General features: G+C 43.5%; 1 protein-coding gene across 1 annotated transcript in view; it reads right to left on the reverse strand.

Moving 5' to 3' along the window:
* Window positions 1–225: 225 nt before the first annotated feature.
* Window positions 226–27,317, reverse strand: part of LOC308090753 (roundabout homolog 2-like) — a gene marked incomplete at its 3' end in the record, with an annotated part of 110,027 nt that continues 82,935 nt past the window's right edge. The window contains exons 11-28 of the mRNA XM_080436017.1: window positions 25,937–26,018; window positions 25,663–25,828; window positions 24,095–24,261; window positions 23,754–23,875; window positions 17,285–17,516; window positions 14,674–14,798; window positions 14,379–14,550; window positions 12,909–13,085; window positions 12,100–12,126; window positions 11,876–11,915; window positions 9,713–9,840; window positions 8,989–9,261; window positions 7,353–7,539; window positions 6,028–6,285; window positions 3,569–3,777; window positions 1,779–1,943; window positions 456–710; window positions 226–230 (exon numbers count right to left, since the gene is read on the reverse strand). Of these exons, the coding sequence (XP_080292143.1) occupies window positions 226–230; window positions 456–710; window positions 1,779–1,943; window positions 3,569–3,777; window positions 6,028–6,285; window positions 7,353–7,539; window positions 8,989–9,261; window positions 9,713–9,840; window positions 11,876–11,915; window positions 12,100–12,126; window positions 12,909–13,085; window positions 14,379–14,550; window positions 14,674–14,798; window positions 17,285–17,516; window positions 23,754–23,875; window positions 24,095–24,261; window positions 25,663–25,828; window positions 25,937–26,018 (2,790 nt within the window). The remainder of the gene's footprint in view (window positions 231–455; window positions 711–1,778; window positions 1,944–3,568; window positions 3,778–6,027; window positions 6,286–7,352; window positions 7,540–8,988; window positions 9,262–9,712; window positions 9,841–11,875; window positions 11,916–12,099; window positions 12,127–12,908; window positions 13,086–14,378; window positions 14,551–14,673; window positions 14,799–17,284; window positions 17,517–23,753; window positions 23,876–24,094; window positions 24,262–25,662; window positions 25,829–25,936; window positions 26,019–27,317) is intronic.

The raw sequence follows: 27,317 nt of genomic DNA on the forward strand, positions 1-27,317 counted from the left end.
TCACAGCATGCCTCAGGCCCATGCCATGACATTTATTATTTATTGTTTTATTCACATGTTTTATTAAGTTGGGTTGGGAAATGGATTATGGTTTTATTATGATTAATGTCATTGCGTTTTTATGTGTTTTATCTGTTTTATTTAGCCTTTGTGTTGTATGTGTAAACCGGTTATGGGAAGTAGGGGTAGTTGTCATAAAGTCATCATGGCACTTCCCTTGAATCTTCAACCTATGGGTCATTACAGTTTTGTATGAAATACATAATCTGTTCTCTTCTGGCTGAGGTATATTCAGTTCTTCTGTTCACCTCGCACACTAACCAATTTCAACTTGGCATCCCGATTTGGGTATGTCATTATCAAAACTAGTGAAAACAGTAGATTGCAGATCTGCTATAAGTATAAAACAGGGGTTAAATGGTTAGATAGCATCACATGGGAGTGGGAGCACTTACATTTTTCTCTCTTCTCCGTGCTGTTTGTGGGGGGATGCCCACTGTGGGCCAGGTCCGTTCCAGGCCTCTGGCGGGCATCTCTACTCAAGGTGGCCCGGTTGCTGGACGTCGTGCCACTCCAGGAAGCCATGTGCTGCCGCTCCAGCGTCGATACAGTAACCATGCACTCTTCCGAAGGGTCAGAGTTCGCCGCTGCCCACGAGCTGTGCATGCGGGCACCCACGCTGTGCAGGGACTCCAGGGGTGACATGCGAGCTGCAGAATGGATCAAAGGGAAGAGGGGGGCGCTAATTGGTACAGGGATGCAATAGAGTGGCAAAGTCTGTAGTCCCAAAACCCGTAAACAAGTTAGCATTTTGCACTTCCTCGTTATTTTTTTTTTATGGAATAATGTCTAGTGGTTAACAACGGCTTAAGGGCTTTTCACGTTTAGTTCTACAAATGAAGCAAAGTTTTAGTTCATGCAGGGAACAGGAGTCATACACGCCTCAGCTGTAATTGGCTGTCAGTCTGCTGATTGTTTTCAATCAGCCACGCTTTTTTACACTCCAATCACAGCTCACTCTCTTGACAGGGCGGCTCCTTTAAATATGGCTTCTTCGTTCATTATCTCTGCTTGCTACACTTCTGCTGCTGCTTTAGCTGCCTCCTCCACCCCAGCCTCCACCTTTTGTTCAGAGGCTGGCATAGGCTCAAATACTATAGGGATTTATGTCTGCTGACTCAAGTCAATCTGTGAATGTATTGCTTTGGCCCGCTCTTGCAGAATTTAGGGAACATCCCAAGAGCGGAGCCATTAACGCCAAGTTTAACTGCACTCCATTTGTTGCAATGAATGGTTAAATCTACTTTGATGTGAGTGTTCCTGACTGAACATAAAATTCAAACCTCACGTGTGAATTATGAAAGCTTTTATGTGTCTTCGAAAAATGGTTTGTTAAACAAGGGGCTAAATGAAACTACATTTAATAGTTTGTGTGGGACATTACACATCATCACTCCGTACAGACAAGCATTCGTAGTGGCGACGTTCAAGACATGCTGCCATTCGTTTTCTACTTCTGGTGCTTACAGAAGACTTCATGAACTTGTATTTGCCTCAGAGCTTGTTTTCCACAATAATACAAAATCCAATGCAAAAATCCCATTTACTTTTGTCGAGAGAACTAGGAAGGTGCTAACTTCTGGCTTCTGACAGAAATCATCCTGGACCACTCTATAAGATGACTCTGGTACAATGCCATTGGAGTGCACCTACTGTTTTAAAAGACTGTGAGGATCAACTCTATGTATCGTACCATGCTCAGTGCAACCTGGTCTTACCCTCTTTGTTTGTGTCTCTCCGTCTAGGCAGAGTTCCAACTGTGTCTGTCAGCGGTTTGAAGCCACTGTGTGGAACCCTCTTGTGACCCAAGCTCTGCGTGCCTAGTACGCCACTGTCTGCTGAACCAGAGCTACCGCCACAACCCTGCTGGGCATAGGTTTTACCTACAAAATGAGAGCGAGAGAGAGAGAGAGAGAGAGAGAGAGAGAGAGAGAGAGAGAGAGAGAGAGAGAGAGAGAGAGAGAGAGAGAGAGAGAGAGAGAGACAAACAGAGCCCGTGTGTCAGATCTAATCTGAAATGTTAACATGCAGCAGTCCCAAGCTCCAGGAGACTAGATTAAAACTGTTCAATGTGGTTTATATGAAAGTATTATATAAAATACCTTACCTAGAGTCTGCTCACACATTACATTTTTTTATAATCTCGCATAGCTAGACGGTCTCCTACGGATACGTCTGGCGACATCCAAATTCAATGAATGAGCTAAAAGTGGAAGGGAACATGCAATGGGCTTAAAATGTCTACGACAAAGTCTAGCCCTGCTAGAACGGTAATGGGGTATTGAGACTTGAGTCAATTTACACAAGACCTCAGTCGTGATTTCAGAAGAAAGCCAGATCCCAGGACAAGAAATATAAGTTCAAACAGGGAGGTCAGATTGTGAGGCACAGCACAACTACCTTGGTGTGTGTGTTACTCTGTGTTTGCAGATCAGATCAGCAATAAATGGGTTATAGTATGTGGTATAGTAGTATATTAGTAGTTATAGTATAGTAAAGTTTACAGAGAATTCTATTCAATGAAAACTAAATGTGGAGGGACAAACATTCTCATTAGAATAATTATCTATAGGACTTAAGTGTGGGGCCCAGTTGCATACCCAACTTTAAATAAATGGGATAAAAACGGTCCCAAAAGGACCAAAGGCATACAAATCCAATAGGGAAATTCAATTGAAGTTCACAAAACATATATATAAATATATCCTCAGTCTTCACAGGGACACTCCAAATAATGCCTGCAGGGCCAAACTGGGTCTGTTCCCACTTCTTATGCACATTCAAAGAGAGCTTAGAAATTCTGGCTGCATCTAAATCAAGCACACCAGAACTCATTGAAATATCAAACTCTTCACTATAAACACCACTTCCCAGAATCCCATCCCCTGAGGCTATTAGTATATTACCACCACAATCCAACACCAAAGCGCGGATAAATGCACAGTGAGGGCCAGGTCTAAAAATATCGACCTCCAACTGAAAACTACACAGATATTTGGAGAACTGAAATATCAATTCGGGAATGGAAAAAAAGAAATACAATAAAAAAAAGAGGGTTAGGGTAGGCAATTAAATCATTAATCACAAGTTTTTGTAATACATGTAAAATGTTATGATCGTGGACAAAAAATTGTAAGTTAATTCAGATCAATTGGCTTAGAAAACAGAAAAAAAGCTCAGCAAAGGAAAGACACCCTTATGGTTTTTAAGTCTAAATCAGAATGTCTGTTATACCTGCCACCATTGGTGACATTGATAAACATGTTCGTTGTGATCCACAATGTAGGCGTTCCAAGGTCAACCATACCCTGAGTGTGTGTATGGAGATTTGAAGAGGCAGTGTAGAGTATAATATGCGTGTGTCTGTGGACACATAAAGGGCAGTGGTGTTCAGCAGGTTGTGGGTCTGCTTACTGACTCTCAATGAGCCACATCCAACAAGCTTCTGCTCTGCTTGGCTCATCTAATCTGTGGTTTGGATTTTGGACGTATTAAAAGTCAGACATACCTGAGCCCTCCAGGTTGTCCGTGCTGTGACCAGGGGTGTACTCAAAGCCGCACAGCTTCTTTGACACGACTGCATATTTGTCCTCCTCCTCTTCCTCGTCTTCCTCAGACAGAAGCGTGGCCCCCAGGTCAGAACCAAGTGTACTGGACATAAAGTCCATAGGAGGGATGCGGGTGGTGGTGGACAGCTTTGGGCTGCCCTTAATGTGCCTGATGAAATGAACAAAACACATTGCTGAACACAAATCAACGTATCGCTCAATACCAAAAAATAGTAGTAACGTGGCTTCCATGTGGCCATGACATCAGTCATCTATGACTTATCTATAAGTATGACTCTAATTTGGGCCCTTTGACTTCCATTATAAAATAAAAGTTAAACTTCACTAGACCGATGCCCTTCGGACGCTTGCCTATTCAGGGCCATGCAAGTCGGGAACGATGCAAGTCAGGAGTACATGCCCACCCATTTGTGCAATACTCCTTTAACTGATGTAGTTGGTATTCTCGTTGTCTGACATGTTGGAGTCTTAGGCGCATCGCAAAAAACGTTCTCACGTGGATCCGGTTTTGTGTGCAGCATCGGCCTATCCCCCCGCTTATGTGTCTCCCTCTTCCGCTGCACAAGTCAGCAGTTCATGTGATGTCAAGTGCCTGTCACTTCACCCGCACATATGGCATATGGCGCCGCGCACATTGCAGTTTGCTTCGCGCCATCGCTTCCGTTCGCCAAGGCTTCCCTCGCCCATGACAACAACTCTCATACCTGTCTGCTCCACTGCACACACTGTCTCTTATATTGGCGACGCGGCACAAATCTGACGCAAAGCTCCGCCAATCCGTGAAGCCGACGGTTGGGTTGGCCAATCAGGGAAGCCGGTGCCCACACCCCTCCGCACTCTGCACTGAACACCCCCGGATCATATGGGATTACACACCAAGTTTGAGACCATTCGGTCAGATGGTGCCCGAGTTATACCCGGAACAGACAGATAGATAAAATGTGTGGAGGTACCTCATTGGCCTACTGACAGCAGGCATAACAAATCTGGGGTTGATCAGTCAGATTGTTTGCGAGATTCTCTGTGTGTGCCGTTGTGTAGAGCGTTCAGGGAATTTCTGTGTCTCCGGTGGACAGATTGAATTAATTCTTTGAAGCATCTATTTCTCTGATTACTTTCCCGTGCTGGTGTGTGTTACACTAACACAATGGGGTGGTAATTGGGCTGGTGAAAAGAGAAGAATTGCTGGATGGGCAGTGCTGTCAGCAACGTGGCTGTTATCTCCCCCACAGCTGTCCTCCATGATGGCTGACATCCCGCAGTAGACGAGACGCATGCTTAATTACCAGCTCTATTTTCTGTTGTCAGAGCGCCGTGCTAGGCTAAACCCAGTCATTACCCCGCAACACATGTCGCCATTGACATGACAAGTCTTCCGAAGGTGTAATCAATGGGGTGATGTTTTTTTTTATCACTCCCAGGGAAACGTGGACCGTACTGTAGGTTAGGGCTGACACATATAAATGCCAGCAGTATGACCCACTCCAACATTGACCATTGGTATGCACCCACCCAAGCTAACGAATCAAATTATAGCTTCTTCTAATGCTGCAGAAAGCCAAAATTAGAATGATAGAATAATAAATAGTAGGCAGGTAATTTAAGTATGAAAAATACCCTATACTGTGGTGTGAGACATGAATGGTAACGTACAGATGCACTTATCACTGGTTCAGAATATGAATTTGACGTATTCCAGACACTCTCCAAACTTCTGCCAAACCTATGCAGTAAAGTGAACTGTTTTGAAGATATAAACAAACATATTCTGTAGTTTACATCAAATAAATCAATTCAGGTATAGCTGGCTGGATCTTACATTGACATCACTCGGCCGCTAGTCGATGCTAGCGATTATATTATGCTTTGAGCTTCATGCAATACATCTTGTCAACCAGAAGTGGTCCTACCCGACCACAGGATCTAAAGTTCTCAATAGAACAGCAGGGAGACCACCTCCAACCACCGTAGTTGCCTTAGTGATATTGTATTAAATTACTGCCATATTACAGACTGCTTAAAGGAGGATTTCACCCAAAAAATTACTTATTTTCTATCAATTGCACACCCTATGAAGCCTTGAATCCATGGATTCTTTTTTGTTTTTGTCGCATTCCTAAGCTAATATTCCCGTCTCATACCGGCTAATGTATCCGGTAGGAGACACAAAGTAGATTATTTGTGTCTCCTACCGGAAATACACACGGTCATCAAATTATTATCTTAGGAATGCCACAAAAACAAAAATAAATCCATGAAATCAAGGCTTCATGGGGTGTGTAATTGATAGAAAATAAGTAATTTTTTGGGTGAACTCCTCCTTTAAAATAACATTTTATTCACACAAAAAAAATAGTTATGGATTGCAGCATTAACTATCCAGTATTAAGAACCTTACCATGACTGTTTGGCCACCTCATATTGGTAAGCTCTGGTCAGCTCATCCAGGTGGGCTTGCAGAATGGACTGCATTTCCTCATGATGGGCGGAGCTGAGGGAGGAGGATGGCGGTTGGCTGAAGGAGGGAGGAGCTGTTGGAGAGGAGGCCCTTCCCCTCAGGGGCGGGGTGGGACCTGGCTCCTCCTCCTCATCGTCCTCATTGTCCATACCCTGGTGGAGGTATGTCTGTACAGGGGCCCAACTGTTGCTGTTGTATCTGTGATGTGGACAGAAGAATGTCTGCCATGAGCATCACTGAATCATTAGGTTTTTTGTTTCTTGAAAAACATGCCTCCTTCCCTTTGTAAGGAAACAACTTCAGTGTATTGTAAACGGTCTGTATGCCTGGTTGTCAAGTAAAAATGGCTTAATTACATGACATGATTTCTGAGAAAATGTTAGCGGCCCCATTATCGACGTGGCGCTTAGCTGTCTGATTCTACAATACCCGTAATTCCATGCAAAGGCTTGGTTCTCAAGGCCATTGCCCCTAGTGGCAGACGGTAGATTGTCTGTAGTTTTTTATGTCCATGCGCTGGTCTGTGTTAGTTTCCATTTCCTGCTTCTGCATTACAGAAAGAGTTGACGGAATAGGGATGCTGGGATTCGTGTGGTTAAGTTCCATCCGTCTTAGCTGTGTTTTATGTATGCCCCAGCGGTCACTAGTCCTGGCAAGAATCACACAACCGAGTAATAGCATGTGCAAAGGAGCGAGATGAGAAGAGCTCCCTAATCAGTGTGAGAACTGCTCCCAGTAAAACCTCCTCATCAGTCGCTCTGCTGGAAGACAAACACATACACACACACACGCACGCGCGCACACACACGCACGCACGCAAAGATGACTACCCATGCATGTACATAAACACGCAGGAGGGAGCCACGGTCCATGTCCAGCACATGACCTCATCAATAAATCAAATCAAATCTAATAAAAACATACATGAAAATCATTTAAGCATCATTTAACCCCCCCCCCCCCCCCACACACACACACACACACTCACTCACTCACTCACTGTAACGTACAGAGCCATGCTTGTTATTACCAATTAAGGGGAATTTCAGTGCTTCAGTGGATGGACAAAGTTCCCTGGTCGGACGTGACAAGCTCCATGTGTTCTCTGTTAGTGTTTTCCTATCCGAGTGGCATCTAGTGACCTCCCTGCACAGGCGCGCTTCTGAGATTCATGTGATGCATGTGTTTGTGTGTTTTGTGTTCCCTGCGTGTGTGTGTGTGCGTGCCTCCAGGAGAGCCAGTGATGAGACGTGAATGCATCTTACCCTCCTCCGCGGCTCTCTGTGGGGTAGCGGTCAAGGTCAACCTCGGTACCAGGCAGTGGGTGCATGGGTGGGGGAGGCAAGGGGTGCATGGGTGGGGGAGGCAGGGGCATATTAGCCCAACATGTCCCATTGGATTTAGAGGCCTTTGCACTGCCCTTCACCTTCTTTTTCTTCGCAGCCTTTCCACCTGAGGGAAAGTAGAGAGTGGGTCAAGTTTGCGTGTGTACTAGGGCTACAACTGATTATTTTCTTAGCAATTAGTCTATTGATTACTTTTTTAATTATAAAATCAAAAATTATACATAAATAATCGAGAAGAACTTCTTCAACGAATCGGCAAGAAAAAGTTTGAATAGATTTGTTTACTAAATCGATTAATCTGATTAATCATCATTTAATCCCTTTTTTATGCCTACAGTGTAAAATCAATCAATAGTGAAAATAGCTCAGCTTGTAAATGTGCTATTTTCACTATTTAGGGGGAAAAAAAGACAAAAAAAATAGCTTTTTCCCCCTCCAAAATGTATTGCCTTTATTAAAGTTGATGATCAATGTATTTTTAGATTACATTTAATTAACTGTTGTACCCATAGTGTGCGCTGCAAAATCATTTGGGTACATTTTTCACACTCTAATTTAAATAAACTCTTTTTGCAGTGTAGTCACACAATGTGGAAAGATTCCCCGTACAGTCCCCTGCGCTGACGGCTTTTAATGAGCCAGTGCACAGTACACTGTATTCATTTGGAGTGATATACAGTACATATGCGCGCGCACACACACACACACACACACACGCACACGCACACACACACACACACACACACACACAGCTCTGCCTTGAAAGCTATCTTATCTATCGCCTGACATGTCACCTTCTGTCTCCCACCTAGCTCTCATTATTTCCTCCTTCCGTGTGCTTAAAATTGTATTTCCAGTGTTGACATTTTCTTAAAGAGGCATTGGAAACCCGAGGCTCGCTCCTACGGGCTGCTAGCACACACTTCCTCTTCCGCGCAATCCCTTATCTCTTAGCTAAGGCTGGCATTTGGTACAGCACACAGCCCACAGCGTGCAGCGAGCTACACAGACAACGGTGATGCCTGCTTCTGTCAGACCTATATTGTATATACATGACTTACAAAACAAAAGGAATCTCTGCCCGGGCTAATCAAGTTCATGCAAAGTCCTTTGTGGTAATGCTCTGACATTTCTGGGCTAAGGCAGCTTCCACAGTTGAGGGGGTAATCCGTGACGAAGACTGAGGAGTAATTAAGAACAATGATCTCAACGTCAGTTTTCACCCGATCATATATGACCCTTATTCCCTTCATCCTTTCATGATTTCACAAAAAGGGAAAACATCTCTACCTGTTATCTTCCTAGCTTGTTTGACATTCATCTGTATCCTTCTGTTGGCCTGTCAACCAATCATACGATCCATTCAATCCCATGCAAACACCTACGGTACATGTACAGTATTATACATGTATAGTATATACATTAGCACAAATCCGGACCCCCCCCCCCCCACAGACACACACACACACTCTCTCTCTCTCACACTGACACACACAAGCAGAACGATACAGACACAGACAATGGGCTCCATCTTGCACACTCCTCTCTGATTTACCGCTGCAAGGCCGCCGGTCGGTCAGCGAGTAGCCGAGGTTGGCCATCTCCTGCTGGGCTTGCAGGGAGGCTTTCCAGCGGGGGTCTGGCCTGTCCACAGCCAGCTCGTGGAAGCTGTTGGACTGGAGGATCTGCGTTGTGGCATAGGGAGTGGGCTGGGCGCCTCGCCCCGGGCTGCCGTACCCCGCCTTGCCCATGAAGTCGATGCTGCTATAGATGGCACCATCAGACAGCATGGTGCCCGTCTTTTCAACCGCTCCAGAGGGCAGGACATCTAGGAGATTGGGGAGGGGGCCGACAGAGCAAGGCGGGAGAGGCAAGTGAAAAGTGGACATGAGGCTAATGATCTTTAAGGTCATTAGGACTCCCTGCTACCCTGGCACAATGTATTAGTGAAATGGCTCTCAGATGGATTTGATATAAATGAAAGTGATTATCCAGCAAAATAATTAGCAGCTAACATGTGACATGCTGTGGGAGTCCAGTGTAGCGCTCAGATACATACAGGGACACCTGCATAGGGCTAACCTTTAGCTCTACCGACAAGCACGTGTGTGTGTGTGTGTGTGTGTGTGGGGCTGTGTGGCTGTGTGTGAGTGGATGTGATGTGATGACCCCCGCCTCAGAGTGATAAACATCAATTACACTGCCAGTGTTCTCCATCCCCCTGGCCTGGCTTTGTTTGTCCCACGGTCAAACTCTCCGTACTTCTCAACGTTCCTTACCTCCACGGCCAAAGTTACTGCCGCCCTTTGGACTCCCCAAGCCCCCATTGGCCGGGAGGCTGGTAGAGGGCCAGGAGTCGGCCAACCAGGGGAATCCGGGGTCACCCGCTTTCAGCAGACCAGGGCGACTGGGGAGAGGATGCATTTAGTGATAATGGGGGAGAGAGAGAGAGAGAGAGGGAGAGAGGGAGGGAGGTTAAGGAAAGAAAGAGAGAGGGAAGTAGAGACATAGAAAAAGCGTCACACATATAGCCAGTGCACCAGCGCTATTACTCTCTCTTTCTCTGGCCCGCATCAACGACAAATTGGTGTGGAAACCTCATTCAGCATATCTGCTCCGCTGGAGCAGCCCAGAGCACAGGCAACAATAAACAAGCACACACAGAGACATGAAGTGGCAAGTCTATAAATCAGACTTCCACCACCCTGAAGAGTCTACTAGCCCTAACTCTCCCTGGAGAGACACGCCAGGCCTAAATACACACTAAATCTGCTCTTCAGCCCCCGCACACTACAGGAATTTACATTTTAAATTGAGAATCATGGACACCCTCTGGCAGATCAGCTACCTTGGTTGTACTGTCTCCATAGCAACGGCAAAGGAGAAGCCGATTAAGTGGTTTAGGGAAGCTACAACGTTACATTTTTCTCAGTACAATAGTCAGGGGGGGGAAAAAAGGAGGAAAAAAAGGAAGGTGGAAAAAGGCCCTGCCCTTATGTACGGAAATTCTGGGCCGGGATTCAGTAGAAAATAATGCCAATGTGTGACCACATGGTATTAGTTAGCTACTAAAATGATAAAAGAGTCACATGCCTTGTGTGCCTTGTTTGCATTTTGTCTAATTAATATGGTGGTAGACAAATGAATTTTCCAGTGGGGCCAGGCCCATCAAGTGCCAAGGGAATTATGCACATCTGACTTGTGATGGCTCAAAGGTGTTTAAACAATTATGTGAATAATTTCCTTTGCAAAGTCATACGGGCATGTTCCCGCGTATATACATAGATTTGCATAATATTTGCTTAAATGTACACTGACCGACAAACATGACAAAGTGACACGTTTGTGTTTACACACGTGTGCAAAAGCTCACTCACCCACACACACACGCACACATGCAGACACACATCGCACACTCACACAAGGCTCCAGCAACACACATCTTTATTTTTAGATTTTATTGTGCTTCATTTGTTTTGGCTGAGGGCTGATGTGCTTGGTGTAAAAGCGAGGGAGAGAGAGCGAGAGCAAGAGAGAGAGACACACAGAGAGAGAGAGAGAGAGAGAGAGAGAGAGAGAGAGAGCGCTTCATTGTTCCCTTCAAGGTGTCTTCTCCTCATGCGCTCCTTGTGCCGCTACGCGGTTAAACTCCATAATATTTGGGGTAGTGTGGTAGCAGGCCGCCCTCGTGCACAGACAAAAACAGGAGTCGCAGACTCCCCAGGGACGTTATCTTGTTATATTCTTGCATGCTAGGCTCGCGCGTTCTAACCGCGTGTGCCAAGTCTGTCGACCGGCGAATCCATCAACGCCCCACCCCCCCGCCCCTCGCTCTGCCAGGAGCCTCGCTGCCACCGTGTGACGGCTAATAAAAAAAAAAACATCCACCTGCCTTAATTGTTTTCTCTAATTTCAGGGGAGTGATTAATGATTTGATCGGCTCTTACGTCAGTGCCAGCGATGAGCTCAAATGAATAAGTAGAGCGGCTGTTGGAACATGTAGAGAAAGCCCCATACATCATATCAGTATCGTCGCCGTCGGGTGGAAACCTTGTATGTCCAGAACTGTTACTTTTTCAGGAAATGCACAATTTTTAACAATGGATCCAATGTCGTTATTATTTAGTCACAAGTTCTTTTTAATACTTTTCATTGGTCAAATATGTGTAAGAGCCACGGACAGACGTTGATCAGCTATTTTTGCTACTTTTATTTGACACTGTAGTATGACGAAGTGAGAACCCCAAAAGAAAAACATTAAAAGTTGAAATATGGAGATACAATGTTTCTGCCCGGCAGCGACGATATAACTATTCATGCTGTATTTCAATGTGCCCCTGCCATCAGATGGTGCATTACGCTGCAAGGCACTATGAAATCAAAGCAAATGACAGCTACATTGGAAACAGTCTCTATTATTATGTATTAGATTGAATTCTCACCTTCCATTTCTAATCAGGCCTTGGTCTCTTTGGAATGTGACTGTGGTCCGGAGAAAAATTACAGAGGAAAGAGGAAAAACAAGATTCAATCATATTAATGTTTTCTGAAAATCTACCTCCACCAGCCTGTGACTGGTTTGGTATCCCTTTTTAGAAACATGGAACAAAAACCAGTGCTATTGTGTCAGTGTCATGTGTACGATATGAAGGAAGTCAGACCGTACCTGCACGGGTAAAGGTGAACGATTGAACTGCAACAAAAAAAAAATGAAGAAAAAAAAACAAGAGATTAAACCTTGTGCTTTCATGATGTCGATACAGTAAAATGTAAATTGGTAACTGTGAGCACAGCCATCAAAATATGCAGCACTCTCCTTTATAGTGACAGTATGCTTATTTTCATCTTAAAGCAGTGAAAAATAAAACCCCAGTATGGGGAAAGCAAACTACCGAAGAGAAGCAGGATATTGAGGGAAGCTTTTATTCTCAGGAAGAGGATCAGAGGAACAGCAGTACTGAATGTAAATCCCCATGGAATTAGGTTATCAGTGTTGGGCTCTATCCAAATCCCACACATTATGATAGCTGCAGTACACAACACAATGGTAATAGCCCGCAGATATATATGCTTGACCTACGGAGAGACAAAATAATACCGCAAACCTAAATGTAGATGCATTTGGCAACAATTTGCAAACAACACGGGCCATAGTCTGATAATGGAAGGGAATGTTAAATTACTTATCTCGAATGAATGAATTTGAGTGTGAAGGTGCAGTTTTGATGGGACTGTGTTCACAGTTGATGCACATCAGCGCACACTGAATTAAAGTAAATAGGGCTTATTTCCATCTGTGCTGAATATATTTCCTTTGTTCTGCATTTATGCGTTCGCCAGCCCACGTGGCGGCGGCGCCTCTGTGACAACAACGTGGGCTCACGTCGGAGGCGACTTCTTAAAGCAAGAGAGCTAATGCGGTGGGGAGATTGTGTGTGAGACGCAGACAAGAACAGCGTGGATTGAATTTTTAACCTGCATAGTTGCTGAGTCCTTTTCTCTTCTTTCTCCTCCAGTAGAGCCAGGCGCTGAAACCCATGAGTACGATCCAGCAGGCCCCACCCAGACCTGCAATGAATGCTGGCTGCTTCACCACGTCTGAGATGCTATTGTTACCCTCTGTCCCTGTCATTATATCTCTCAGTTCTGCACCTGGGGGTAACACACACACACACACACACACACACACACACACACACACACACACACACACACACACACACACACACACACACACACACACACACACACACACACACACACACACACACACACACACACACACACACACACACACACACACACACACACACACACACGAGAGAGAGAGGACTGGACCGGTGAATATGTCTGACCCACTGTAACCCGTCTCAAGAAGAACAAATATAATCCCCAAAAATGGTAAAGCTGAAGCTTGATAATATTATAGATAACATATAAAATTCCATGGGACATTGTCACTGTACAAACCAATGGCGAGTGTTATTATACCAAATACCAAACACAGCATCAAAACCATACAAAACATTTATGCTATCAACCGTTTATACATTTCATAAATAAATGCTCAGTGAACTTTAGATTAGGTCAAATCAGAGAGTAGTATTGACAATAATGGCCTGGCCAAAGACCCTTTGAGGATGTCAAACTGAAAACAGAAACGAAGAGACGGAACATGACGAGACAGACATAACAGACAGACAGAACGCACAGAGACCAGAAACAGTCAAAGGACAAGGCAATACATAAACAATAACAGAGGTAAGAAACAGAGCAATGGTGCAGACAATCCGCAGGCAGAGTTAATCAATTCAGCAGTGCACTTATCAGTTTGAGCTGCAAGACGTGAGATTGACAGAGCACCTCTGACAGAGTTTGATTTTCTGTTGCAGCTACTGTGCTGTGAAATTAGATTCAGTCTCCAGCAGGAAACCCCCCCTCTCTATCATTAAGCCTCACGCCAACAGCCCACTGTTTTCCTTTCTCTGTCCGCTGCCGCTATTTTCCCCATATATCAGTCAAAAGTCACACATGAAGAGCCTCTGGCTCGGCCGCTGATATTGATTCAGGGGTTTATATACTCCTTCAGCATCCTTCAGCCATTTGATAAGATGTGATAGCATGATAAGCTCTCTCAATAACGCTGTCTACTTTGTTAGCGGCAGCAGCCCAGACACTGAGGAGGATTATTGATATGGCTAACAGCACTTGCCACGGTGTTACTAGACAGTATTCTAAATGAAATGTTATCGATTCCTTGATAAATGTCTATGTGACAAGAAGCAATACTCTTTCTTCAAGCGCGATAAATTGATAAATCATTTTTCCAGACCACAATCTGTGACCAAGGTTCCCCCGCATTAGGTCACGGGGCTAGCCCCCTGCCTGTGTGTAGATTGTGTGTGTATTGTCTGTTGGTAGTGTACAGTGTATGTGTGTTATTACCTAAGATGATGAGCTGGGCTTTGCTTCTCACCCCCACTCCTGCATTGGTGCCTGCAGCCACCTCCACACGGTACTGCACCCCCATCTGCAGGCCCCCCACAACCACTGAACGGATGGTTGCGTCCACAGTCTTATTGACATGGAATCGAGTCTCGTTGGCCAAACACCAGATCTGACACAGACAGACGGGCAAGACGGAATTCATTATAAGAGCAGCGTGCGCAGTACAGTATATCACTGGAATTATTCAGCAGGGTGCGGCGCATTGTATGCATAGTTTATCTCTCCTCCCTACATTGTACTCCTGGATGATGCCGTTCTGGTGGTCAGAAGGCGGGGGGTCCCAGGACACACTGATGGAGGTGCTGTTGTGGTTCCCCACCGTCAACACTGTGACCTGCTGTGGAGGGGCACTGGGTGCTGTGGAGCGAGAAGGAACAAAACATCAGAAAACCCAGTTTTAATTTAATTTAATACATTGTTATTTTAACCACTAAAACAGTAAGCAGTAAGCACCAATACTATTAGATTGTGACAAAGCAGAGGCCATATTGTTGCTTTTCCTTTAAGCCCTATGTTACTTTATTGTACGAAAGTGCAATCTACGAGTTCACGGTGCGTCATCATGAGCATCATAAGATCTGCAATTTTTGCAATTCTTTGAAATCTTTTTAAAATGTTTGAAATAGGCCCAATAGGAACACCGGGTTGAAAGTGGTTAAACAGAAACGACAGTGCCTTCTGCCATGGTTCATAATAATGGAAAAAAACAAATGCACATAAACACACTCTGCCACTGTATTCATAGAGAAAGCGAGGTATTTTCTGAACCGACACAATAAACTGCCACTGCGTATGAAATGAATAGAATTCGAATGAGCAAGCTCTGAGTCTACTTAATGTCACACGGATAAATCTTCTTTTGATAGCTTTTTGCACTTTCCACATCAATTCAATGGCAAGAAATTCTTAATACCCTGTGGCGCACAGGATCCCGAACACATGGAATTGATCAATTTGGACTGTCAGTTACCAATCCCATGCGCTACTGTATTATTTGCTTTGGAAGTTATGCAGACACAGCACTTGGGGTCGAAACTCTATTTCCCTGATCACACAAAGAAGCTGTAGCCCATATTTCTCCCAACCAGCAGGTAATCAGAAGCTGAGCCAGCAAATGGCACCCTGAGTAGACATGTGCCATCATAAAGGGTGACTGAGCCCAGCAACTGACATCGCCTCCATAATGAATCACCACCATCACATGCGGGCATATGGCGGTGTTTGGAGTGTAAGAATATCACATTTTAAACATCTCAGCTAAACGAAAGCACACTCAATTCTAATGTACAATTCATGAGGGCTCAGTGATATATGGTAGGCATAAATGATACCCGTGGCCCACGCTGCTACTTTCCATGTGGCTAATTGTTGTGTACCAATTACACATAGGACTATCCTTGTAATTGTAAGGGAGAGGGGGTTGGGGATTCAAAGAGATAGCAGACAATGGGGGAAAAAATTAAATAAAAAAGCATGTCTATGTGACAGATGAATACATTATCGACCTTCACTGATGTGACTCTGTAGGAGATCCTGGGGTCTCACTATTCCCATTATACTGTAACAATCATGGTTGATTGGGTGAAACATCCACTGAGCGTCATTGTGAAACTGTGTACTTGCAATTCTCTTTGTTGTGGAACCAAGGATACCGGCCACTGGACTACAAAACAGTTCAGTGTTGCCCAAGCAGGTTGGCTGTGACACAACTGTCTTGCTTGCCACTTGGCCTATGAGCAGCCTGGCCACTGTGGCTTAAATACTCCAGATGGGCCTGGCTCTGGAGTTGCAACTCACAGCCTGCCATCAACATCCGTTGTGGGCTTCATTGATGATAGACCAGAAGAATATTTTGAAACCCTCAAATAGGTCATATGATGCATTTATTTTTTACTTACTATCTATTTCTTATGGATACTTTCTTAAAGGGATACTTCACTTTCAAATAAAATAAACATTAAAAAAAATTATTTTAAAAAAATGAAAGAAGTATGGCAAAATAAAGGCCCCCTCACACATTAGTAGGACACTCTAATGCGTGAGGGGGCCTTTATTTTGCCATAACTTCTTTCATTTTTTTTAAATATTTTTTTTTAATGTTTATTTTATTTGAAAGTGAAGTATCCCTTTAATAACTATATTTTATTATGATCTAGTTTCCTTTTATGTTTAAATGTACCTTTCCCCCCATAATACAGCTTAACTTACTGTTGAACCACCCAATGACAATGCTGTTGTAGACATTTTGATACAGAAACAAAAAGTGACTAAGTGAGATAATAAGTAAGCGAGAAAATTGAGAGACAATATTGGGAAGGGGTGTGTGGGAGAGAGAGGGAGAGGGAGAGGGAGAGAGAGAGAGAGAGAGAGAGAGAGAGAGAGAGAGAGAGAGGGGGGGGGGGGGGGGGGCGGGGATTAATATCATAGAGTCAGCTCAGTGTGTATGTGGTGTGCAACAGGGACTTGGCAGGCAAATATGGCAGCAGGGGTCCATAAAGGAGCAGGGAGAGAGCTGAGTTTGTGTCATTGGAGACAGCTCCCCTCTCCTCCAACACCCTGCAGAGGACCATGCCTGTCACAAACCCCCACCGTACTGTCTGGGGGATCTGGATGCTCACACAGGGGACTTGCCACCACAGCATGTGTGTGTGGGTGGGTGCACTTGAAATGCCATTTTCTATCAGTATCTAGGTATGAAGCCATTACCAGAGGCAACAAGCTAGAAAAATAGGGGGGGACTGAGTAACGCATGTACATCAGTCCAAACAAAAAATTATGTCTGTGGTATTTCATCCAATATATTATATGCATATGATATTTATTTCAATGTGTGAAGTAGTTACCTTCCTCCATGGTGCGTGCCGTCATGGATTCACTGTCTGCACCTTGGAACTCGTTGAAGTATGGCCGTACTTTAATTTCATAGACAATGCCCTTCTTCAGGCCAGAGAGAGTCACGTCCCTCTCTGAGGCCACCTTCAAATCCTGTACCTGCCACGGTCCTGGAGAGGGCAGCCCTGAGGTCTGCCTATACAGAACACGGTAGCCCTGAATGAACTGCGATGGGTTCTCCACCTGATGGGGAGACAGAGGGGATGCAGAGAGAGAGGTTATAATAATGAACCCTACAGTATACACGTCATGCAATGAATAGCAAAAATAGCCGATTCACAACGCGCCGCGTCATGATAGTGTAGTGAACCTGGGTTATGGGTGTCTTTGGAGGCAATAACAAATAACTCTGATCACCTGAAAGTGACTGAGACACTGATAGCTGATCATTCACGGCTGGACATGATTGTTGGGGGGAAGGGACCCTGCTAAGGAGGGTGCTCAGTAAGTGACATTTGTGTCTGCAGAGCGGAGCTCAGTCCACGTTACAGGGTGAAGCCCAGCTGAGCTATCTGTCTGTGTGCACTCATTGCTGGGAGGTGGGTGCCGTTCGCATGCTGTGTATAGCGGGCTAGGGAAGGGTTCCTGCGAAAGGCAGTGTGAGGGGAATATAGCGGGGACAATTAGGAGTGCCTTTATTCCGCTCTTCAGTGGGTGGAAGTGGTCTCCTATCGTCAACGGATACACTGCGCAGGACGGGCAGACTGACTCTTTGTAGCCTCGATCTCCAGGCTTTTATTGTTTAGTGTTGCTAAAAAATAAAAGCCTGGCCCAGCCCGTCGGTGTACTCGGTATGAGGAAGTGTTTCACTTCCCAACCAACCAGAGTGCAGTGGGCGTCGCTCGTAATGTTGTGTTAACGGGGCGGGGGTTGACGGACAGATCGGTGAACCAATGGGATCAGCCGCAATCTCTCGCCGGCTCTTTACACCCGCCCCTCTATACACGAAATCAGGAGCGTTGGGGCAGTCTAGACTCTTTGAAGCCGTGGGAGAGTATCGAACCCCGGGGAAAGTTAAGCAGCCAAGTTTGAAAAACATTTAATAAAATTGTACGTGTCTCTTTGTCTTATATGTAGTAGTGTAAATGGTTTTAATCTATCTGCATTCAGCTGTAGTGCTGGGGTGGAAAAACCACTGGGATAGCCAGCTAATCTTAAAGTGCCACGGCGCATGCACCCTTGTATGTGTAATGTGCAGCATACTGTGTACTGTATCACTCAGTGCCCTATTACGGGGTGGCATGGGGGAACTTTCAGTGGCCTGCGGGGTTGTAAGTAACATTGTGTGTGGTGGTGTCTGGTCCATGTGGGAGGGGGGTAGGTTATATCTCGGTTTGGTTAACTGTCTGTGCTCATGCTATCTGCTTATTTATATGGTCTATGAAATAAATAAAGGTTATCATTTTATGTGACATTTGAAGTTCTGCCTCCATTATTAATGTTCGCAGTAGAAATATTCTGTGGGCGGGCTCTTTACATTTCTCATACCTGAGACAAGGTTAATTACAATACGTTTGTGAGCTGGTAGATCTAATATTTTCACAATTCTTTTACATTTTTGGGATTTCTTTTTTACTTCACCTACATGCAACTTAATGTGGTTAAGGCATAATATACATCCACACATGGATGTATTGTTGATATGTCAACTTATCAGTGTTCATTTTGCTTAGTGTGGGAAAACGTATGAGTCGACTAGTACACAACATTCCGAGAGATACTTAATGAAAAGAGAGTCAGAGACTCGAGTTGAAGTAGCAAAGCTGAGAGTGCTCAGCGACTCTTAAACTAGGTGAGAAGTTTTCACCTCCTTGGCCCAGAGGAACTGCGTCAAAATAGACAGCTGTCTTTTTCCTCTTATTCCGGCAAGGGAAAGTTTTTAATTGGTTGGTCTGTTGAGGGAGAGTGAGACACACAACAGATATAACTCATAGTAATGGCTTGTTAACAGGGGCAGTAGCAAGAAAAAGCTTTTACTAGTGAAATAAAGCAGCTGTTTACCGTCAGACCAGACCAAATAAATCAGTCCAACTCTCTTGCGCGTTTTCTCTCCTGCTGTCTCTCTTCCCTCCTCTCTCTCTTTCTGTCTCCCCCACCCCTGCCCTCCACTCTCTCTATCCTCAGTTAGCTGCCTGCATTTCATTAACAAATGATTTGTGTATCTAAAAGCCTTATGAACCATTGCCCCTCCTACTCTGCTCTCCATACTTACTTGAAATAGAATTTATGTGGCGGAGGCCATGACTCTAAATGAATTACACGCCTCTCTGTTCAGTCTCACCTTGTCTTAGAAGACAGCTGTGGCATATATCACAGTGCTATAAATAATGTACACTTTTGCTGTCATCATTTTGGCAAAATACGGTCTCACTTCGTTTTCCTTCATCAAATCTGTGTTTCGCCCATAATAATTTTTGTGTCATGTCAATCACGCAATTGAAAGATTTGTGATGTGCTGGTTTATTCGTATTCTATAGAGCGTACATTTTGCATATAGATCCATGCCAAATGAATTCACAGGATTTGTGTTGATTGCTGAGGACGCTAGAATGAGAAAGGACAATAATGCCCTCGATCAAATTCTTTACTGTCATAATGAGACAAAACAAGAAACTCAGAGAAAACATTTCCACACAGGACGTCTGTTAACACATTGAGTTACAAAAACGAGAATCCTCGTTTTTGCAAATACACCCGTCGAGTGCCATAAACGAGAATCTATGCTTTTTCAACAACAACAAAATCCACAAGGGGCGCTCTAACGCAACTTAGGAATGATCCTAGGACCCTTTAACACATTGACAGCCAGAGGTTAATCTCATAATGTACTCACCAGTGCCAACGTTTTATTGTTGTTTTTTGTTTTTTTCACGTCGCCATAGACCTCGTTAAAATCCTTAAGATTGATCTGTGCACTGTTTGTAAACATCGCGGACATCTCCCTGCGTCTACCAGTCCAAACCACGTGTCAAACGGGGCATCCATGTTTGAGTTAGAACGGTTTATGTTAAACAGTGATCAGCGAGGAGAAAAACTACAATCGAAGAAAATGGCGTCTCAGTGTGCGCTTTAGAATGGGAGCCGGCGTGATCGTCAAAACCGGATCCCAAATAATTCTGTTTCCGGTGGTGTTACAATGAAATGTGCCGTACTAGAAAATTTAAAAAAGGTTTTTTTTTTGAAAAAAAGGAAAAAGCACCACAGCCCGTAGGCTACGGGATCGGCGCTTTACCGTTGGATTTAACGGCCCGTAGAACTACGGGCCCGGCGGTCAATGTGTTAACACTTGCATGACTAAGCCATCAATATGACCGATTTTGAGAATTTAAAGTGGATTATCTTCTCTTATGAAGCTCTGAGAAAGTTCCCCTTTCATGACTTTTCCTAAATATTTGTTTCAAATCATCTCAGTTTTTTTTCTTTTTCTGAAACGTATTATAAATATGAAATATATACCATATATACCATCCCAGCCGTTATATTTCGGCTAAATTGACCGCTCTCCCCCTCTCTCCCCCATGGAAGAGTAGTTCACACCTCGAGACCCCCCGCACTGGCCGCAGAGCGCCCGTAGACAGCAGACTCGCTGCTGCGCAACGAGTCTATGTTGCCATGTCTGCTTATTATAAGCGACTTTGGGCTTGTTTTTCACGTCTTTCTATTATTATTATCATTATTATAATTATATATATAATTACATTATAATGGTAATACTTTTCTACTCCACTACAGCTCAGAGGCAAATCTTGTACTTTTACTCCACTACAATTATTTGAAAACTTTAGTTACTAGTTACTTTGCAGATATAAATATATTTTCATACTTGTTTAGATTAGAGATTCATGCATGTCCTTTTGTAAATATTTTTTTATTAGGTAAATATTTATATAGAAAGGTCTAACCAGGGAATGGGGTTGCATTTACAATGCAATGGTTTCATGCCTCACTGTTTTCTTAGGGCACAACGACGCATGCAGTAACATTTTCATAGACCTGACTGCTTATTTCTCTCGCAAAATTTGGCAACCCAATGCTGCGCCAACAGATCCGATCAACAAGCAGAGGGCTCGTCAGCCAGCGACTGTTTTATGTTTGTAGATCAGATATTTAGCGCAGGAGTAGAGCAGGAATGAGCACATTTGTGGAACATAGCGATGTGTTCACTTGTTACGCTGACATGGAGAGAGGGACAGAGAGGGACAGAGGAGACGCCTGTCAGCGTGGACAGCTGATAGAATGAGAGCTTTACGCTCAGACAATAATGTGAATATTATATACTATAATATTGGTTTGTCAAGAGATATCCATGTGTTTTGGACAATGGAGATAGTCACGTAATTAGACAGTGGCTTCAGCGTTCATATAGGCTCCATGTTTCACTGAAGAGTTTAATGTGACGCTACAGATCGCACTGTTTTACTTTTTTATAAAGATTTTACATACAGAATCTGCTGTTACCATTACATTTTATAATACTATTTTATATATATATATATATACTACATTACTATTTTATAATGTTTCTGCCTGCCTACAACAACAACATTATGTGGGCTCACTGACTGAGCAGAGTGCAATTGAGATGTTAATGGCTATTTAGAAGACAATGGAACCCCCCACTGTTTGGGGGAGAAAGTGTGAACTAGTCTGGAGCACAGAGGGGAGACAGTGGCCAATAAGATAGCCTGATTTGGGGATCAAAATGATCGTTTTTCAGGCAGTGTGGAGGATAATGAAACCTCAGTCATGCTAGTGTTAAAAGGGAATGGACGGATGTGACGTCAGCCCCAAAAAAGACGGCTGTGCATCCACCGCCATGATAGGATCTTGAGAAAAAGGTCCATATCTTCATATCTTTTTTACAGTGGTCAAAACAAGCCATTTTCGACGGGCGATCTCTCTGCAATGGCGGATTGCGGTAGAAATATTATTGTTCCAGTCGTTAGACGGGACCCTCGGCCATCGCCCAGACACCCTTTGTTTACATCTGGGTCCTCGTGGTGGCTTCTGCAGCTCTAAAAAGATCGGTAAAAACGGTAAGAAAAGCTGGCACTGGATGTACCCTGTTTTAAAAAAAAACTCTGGGACTTGATGTGTTAAACATTCAGTGGTATTTGTGTGAGGATAGCCTATAATGATAAGTCTGCTAATATGGATGATCATTCTTCATTCTTATTACTATCGTTCTTCAAACGATAGTAATAAGTGTTAGTATGCAAAACGTTATCTCGAGATTTAAAGTGCATAATGGAGTGTTTCTGTACGTGTGCGTGCGTGCGACCGTGCGTGTGTGTGTGTGTGGGTGTGTGTGTGTACTTATGCGGAAGAGTGTCATTAGGCAGCACAAGCAGGCAGATGGGACACCTTGCCAAAAGACAGGAATAACATTTTCTTGATATAAAAGCTGACTGCAAACCGCCTCCAACACAATATGTTGCACCTAATGGTAATCCATTCATCCTGAACAGAAACATTAGTCTTAATTTCGTTGTCACCTCAAACCATCACAAATTGATGGAGCACCAGCTGTCCTGGACCCTGAACGTCCAGCTATCCCTCAATTGCTCTCAGTGCATTCCAAAGGTTCCAACACCCTTTTGTCCATAACACAGCTACATGCCAAGTATGAGGATGATCTCGGAACATTCTCTTGATATTCAACCTTTCGGATCTAAAGCTACATTTTGCACCTTCAATTTGTTATGGTGTGGCCAAAGGCCAAGCCATCTAGAACAAGGATTTCTTCTATGTATATACTGTATGTCTGTTTCTTTGTCCCCTCAAAGGTAGACAATGATGGTTCAGGCCACTACTGTTTGTGCTTGAGAATCTATGTATTTAAAAACATATTTTTCTCAGGGAATCTCTTAGTTACACCAATATTTTTTCTCATCTGGTCTACATCTGGTTTGACCAAATGGAAATAGCATAATTACTAAGTATTAATAAAGATTGCTATTTCTATTTGGCCAAAGGAGACTTAGTACACAAGTCCATTTAGACCTGACCTAAAAAACCCTTCTAAATCCTAACAGTTTTCAGAAATCACATTTAACATTTATAAAATAAAACAAAAGACAAAAAAAAGAGAAGAACAAAAATAATGTTGCTACATAGAAGCATCTTAAATGGCACAGATGCTGTCCTGAATTGAAAGGTAAAAACCTGTATAGAGTAAACAGGTCTAAAAGGGCTAGTTGATGCCATCCATTTTAAATATAGAGTAGTGGGGCTTCACCGCTGAACACAGCTTTCCAATTTGTGCAGCTTTATTCATGAACAGCACACCTATTAACTTGCTGTTGATAATTAAAGATTGGACAAAGGAGGCCATGCTGTTATTATTAAACTCTACACTGCAGTATGTTGTGTTTAATTAAGATAGTCCAAGTCTGACATTAGCTTGTGATTGGTACTCACAGTCCATGTGACCTGCACAGAAGTGGAACTGAGGACCACAGGGTTGTGCATGCTGACCACCACGTCTCCTAGCTCCTTCTGAACACGTCGATGGTCTACCCCCTGTGCTGTAGGACTGATGTCTGGAAGAAAGAGAGGCAAGGGTAAAGGCTGATGTGTTCTTGGCTATGAATCATGTCTCGCACCCACCATAGCAGATCTACAAGCTCAAGTATAAATCAGGCTTATGGTTATAAGGAAGTATAAAAGAAATGGAGTGATGCTTTATTGCTGAAAAGCCAGTACAGTGAGAAGATTTAAATCCATATATATATATATATATTATATATATATTTTTATACCTTGAGTGCGGACGGGTTCAGACATGGGGCTGGGGTCTCCGAGACCGTGAATGTTGACAGCCCTGATGATGAACAGGTAGACTGTGTTGGGCCGCAGGTCTTTGACTGTGAACTCCGTGGTTCTCACATGGTCCGCTACCGTCTGCCAGCTATTACTCACGGACTGGCTGCAGGACAAACACAAAGAAGTCCCATCAGTGAAGGGAAATATCTTGCTTACTTTGGGGGAACTCGGTGCTCTAAAGATGTGGCACCAAGCTATTGTCTGGGCAATGTAGCTGTGGAACGCTAGCGAAAGCAAACACAATACAACTCCACAATCTATTGAAATGTTTCCAGACAAGCAACACCTTCATATTCATTACTGTGTCCTGAATAGGTATTTCCTATAAAAGACACAGAGGTGTTTAAACTTGTTTTTTTCCTTTCTTCTTCCTTTTTACTGAATTCAAATGTCCTTTTATAATGTGTTTCCTGTAATGTAAAGCACATTGCTTTACATAAAGCACTTACCCTAAAATTGTGCTGCTTATCAATATGTATGTCGGTTCAGACAATACATTTGAGCCCTAGCCTAGTTTACGAGGTGTTAGTCCAGGAAAGCAAACATTAAGTTATTGTATTCAAGTCACTCTACTTTTAAGCTCCACTGATATGGGTAATTGCTTGCTAATCTATACGAATACAAACAATGACAGATCAATGTTATGCTCACACAGGCAAAGAATATCTGACTCAAAATTGCTCTGTTCAAACAGCTGGTGCTGTTTGAACAACATCCCTTTAATCATTACTGATTGCAAGATGTCTGCAAAAACTAAGAGTCCTCCCAGTGTGGCTTGAGCCAGTGCATCATTGTCATAGCCAATGGTGGAGGAAGTACTCCGATCTTTTACTTTATTTATTTGACAGCTTTAATTACTAGCTACTTAACAGATATTAATAATGAATAACATTATTAATAAAAAATCTAAAAGCTGTAAAAAAAAATCTACAATGCTATTGCTGTTTTTACTGTATTGGAGTAAAAAGCACAATATTTATTCTGAGATGTGGTGGAGTGGAAGTATAAAGTATCAAGAAATGGAAATACTGTGAATGGAAGTAAAATAAAAGGGCAACCTTGAAATTGTACTTAAGTAAAACACTTGAGTAAATGTACTTATTGACCTTGTTAATACGTTTTTTCTGTGTTGGATTGTTTTCTTGTTGTGTGTTGTGCTTTGAGGACCTCCTCAAAAACGAGACGCTGCATCTCAAAATCTCAAAATGCATCTCAAAATTCCAGTTAAATTTCAAAATAAAATACGTAGTTACTTTCCATCACTGGTCATAGCTATGCTTGTTTTGCATTCAGAGAAAACCTACATGAAAGTACAATTTGATTTCTAACATTTAACATGAGAATTAGGCCTACATGTGCATTTCTCAATGAAAAAAGGCATTCTCTGGTCTAGAAACTCCAGTGCCGGCATGTCTTGTGCGTTCACATAAAGGCCCTCATCTGTTATTGCCATGAAAGTTTGGGGTCACTAAAGGTAGCTGGAGGTTATAGGTCGCAGACCTACCCAAAGGCTTCAATGACATAAGAGGAGACCGGGGAGCCTTCCTCTGGCCCCGGTTCCCATGACAACGAGATACTGCTCTTGGTGACGTCCGTGACTTCTGGCTTAGCGGGCGGCCCTGGGAGGGCACTGGCATTATGGGACATGAAGTCTGAGGGGTCAGTGGATTCTGAAAAGTGAGAAATGTAAAGGAGAATGAAAATCTATGCAGTACAGACGAGAGTCAGAGGTTGTGCCCATTTATTCGATTTTTGTAAGCTTTTGAATCGAAACAAACCTCTGACATCCAAGTACGCACTCCATGATGTCTCACCACTGGAACTAGTAGCAACACAGGTGAACAATCCAGAGTCGGAAAGCTATTAGGATGACAGACAGTTCAACACATCATTTCATAGACTGAAAATACATTCAAAACCTCTCCACTAAGCATCTCTTCAGCCTATAATATCGTTGCGGTCGGGCATAAACCTTCTATCTCCATGTTTCAAATATTTATGTTTTTGTGAATGAATGTCCTACTTCGTAATACTACAGTGTCACACAAAGGCAACAAAAATGTCCGATCTACAAGCTCACAACACGTCGCGATGCGCGGCCTGTTGTAGGCTTGTAGATCTGCTATTTTTTAAATAAATGTAAGTGAAAGTGGTTTCAGTCTGTGGGTTTTAATAAATATTGAACAAATGAAAAGTATAAATAACAGCTTGTGACTAAATAATAACTACATTGGATCCATTGGAATACAGGTTCTTTTTTTTTATTTGACATTTTCTGAAAACAATTTTGGACATAATGAGGTTTCCACCCGACAGCGACAATATGATGCTATGACCATCTTCTCACTTTGGAACGGCTTGCTCATCCAAATCACAGACAATGCATCACTTTCATTCCCTGCGGTTTTTGTTCTTCAGAATCCAATAGTCTTATTTTAAACTCTGCTCCCCGCTGGCTTATACAACCTCCTACGTCAAGTCGGGGTTGTTGAAGGAGGGTGGCTGCCAATACTACAGTAAAAATGCATTAACGTCTTGTCTGGCTCGAAAACAGTGGGATGAGAGCGGGCGAGGCCAGAAAGTAGCGATGGCCAATAAAAAGAAGCAGAAGAGAAAAAAAGAACGACCCGGAAAGTGATGACGCTAATTTTCTTAATTAATTTCATTCAGTAATGGCCATTAACCAAAGTCCCCCCCCCCCCCCCCCCCACCGCCCGCCCCCTCTGTCAGCACCACCACTGCCATCATCATCATTAATACTGACACAGGGAAACCAGAAAATGGATAATGTATTTAACACCAGCTATGTAGGAGAGCTACACACTGACAAGAGCCTCATCTCTCTCCATCTCTTTCTTGTTTGAGGGCCAGAGAGAGAGAGAGAGAGAGAGAGAGAGAGAGAGAGAGAGAGAGAGAGAGAGAGAGAGAGAGAGAGAGACAGAGAGAGAGAGAGAGACAGAGAGACAGAGAGAGAGAGAGAGAGAGAGAGAGAGAGAGGAACAGATGGACAGACAGACAGACAGACAGACAGACAGACAGACAGACAGACAGACAGACAGACAGACAGACAGACAGACAGACAGACAGACAGACAGAGACAAAGAGCGAGAGAGAGAGAGAGAGAGAGAGCACTTTGCGATGGTGATGGGGTGTTCTGTG

This window comes from Gymnoscopelus braueri, assembly GCF_963280865.1.
Source record: "Gymnoscopelus braueri genome assembly, chromosome: 8".
NCBI lineage: Eukaryota > Metazoa > Chordata > Actinopteri > Myctophiformes > Myctophidae > Gymnoscopelus > Gymnoscopelus braueri.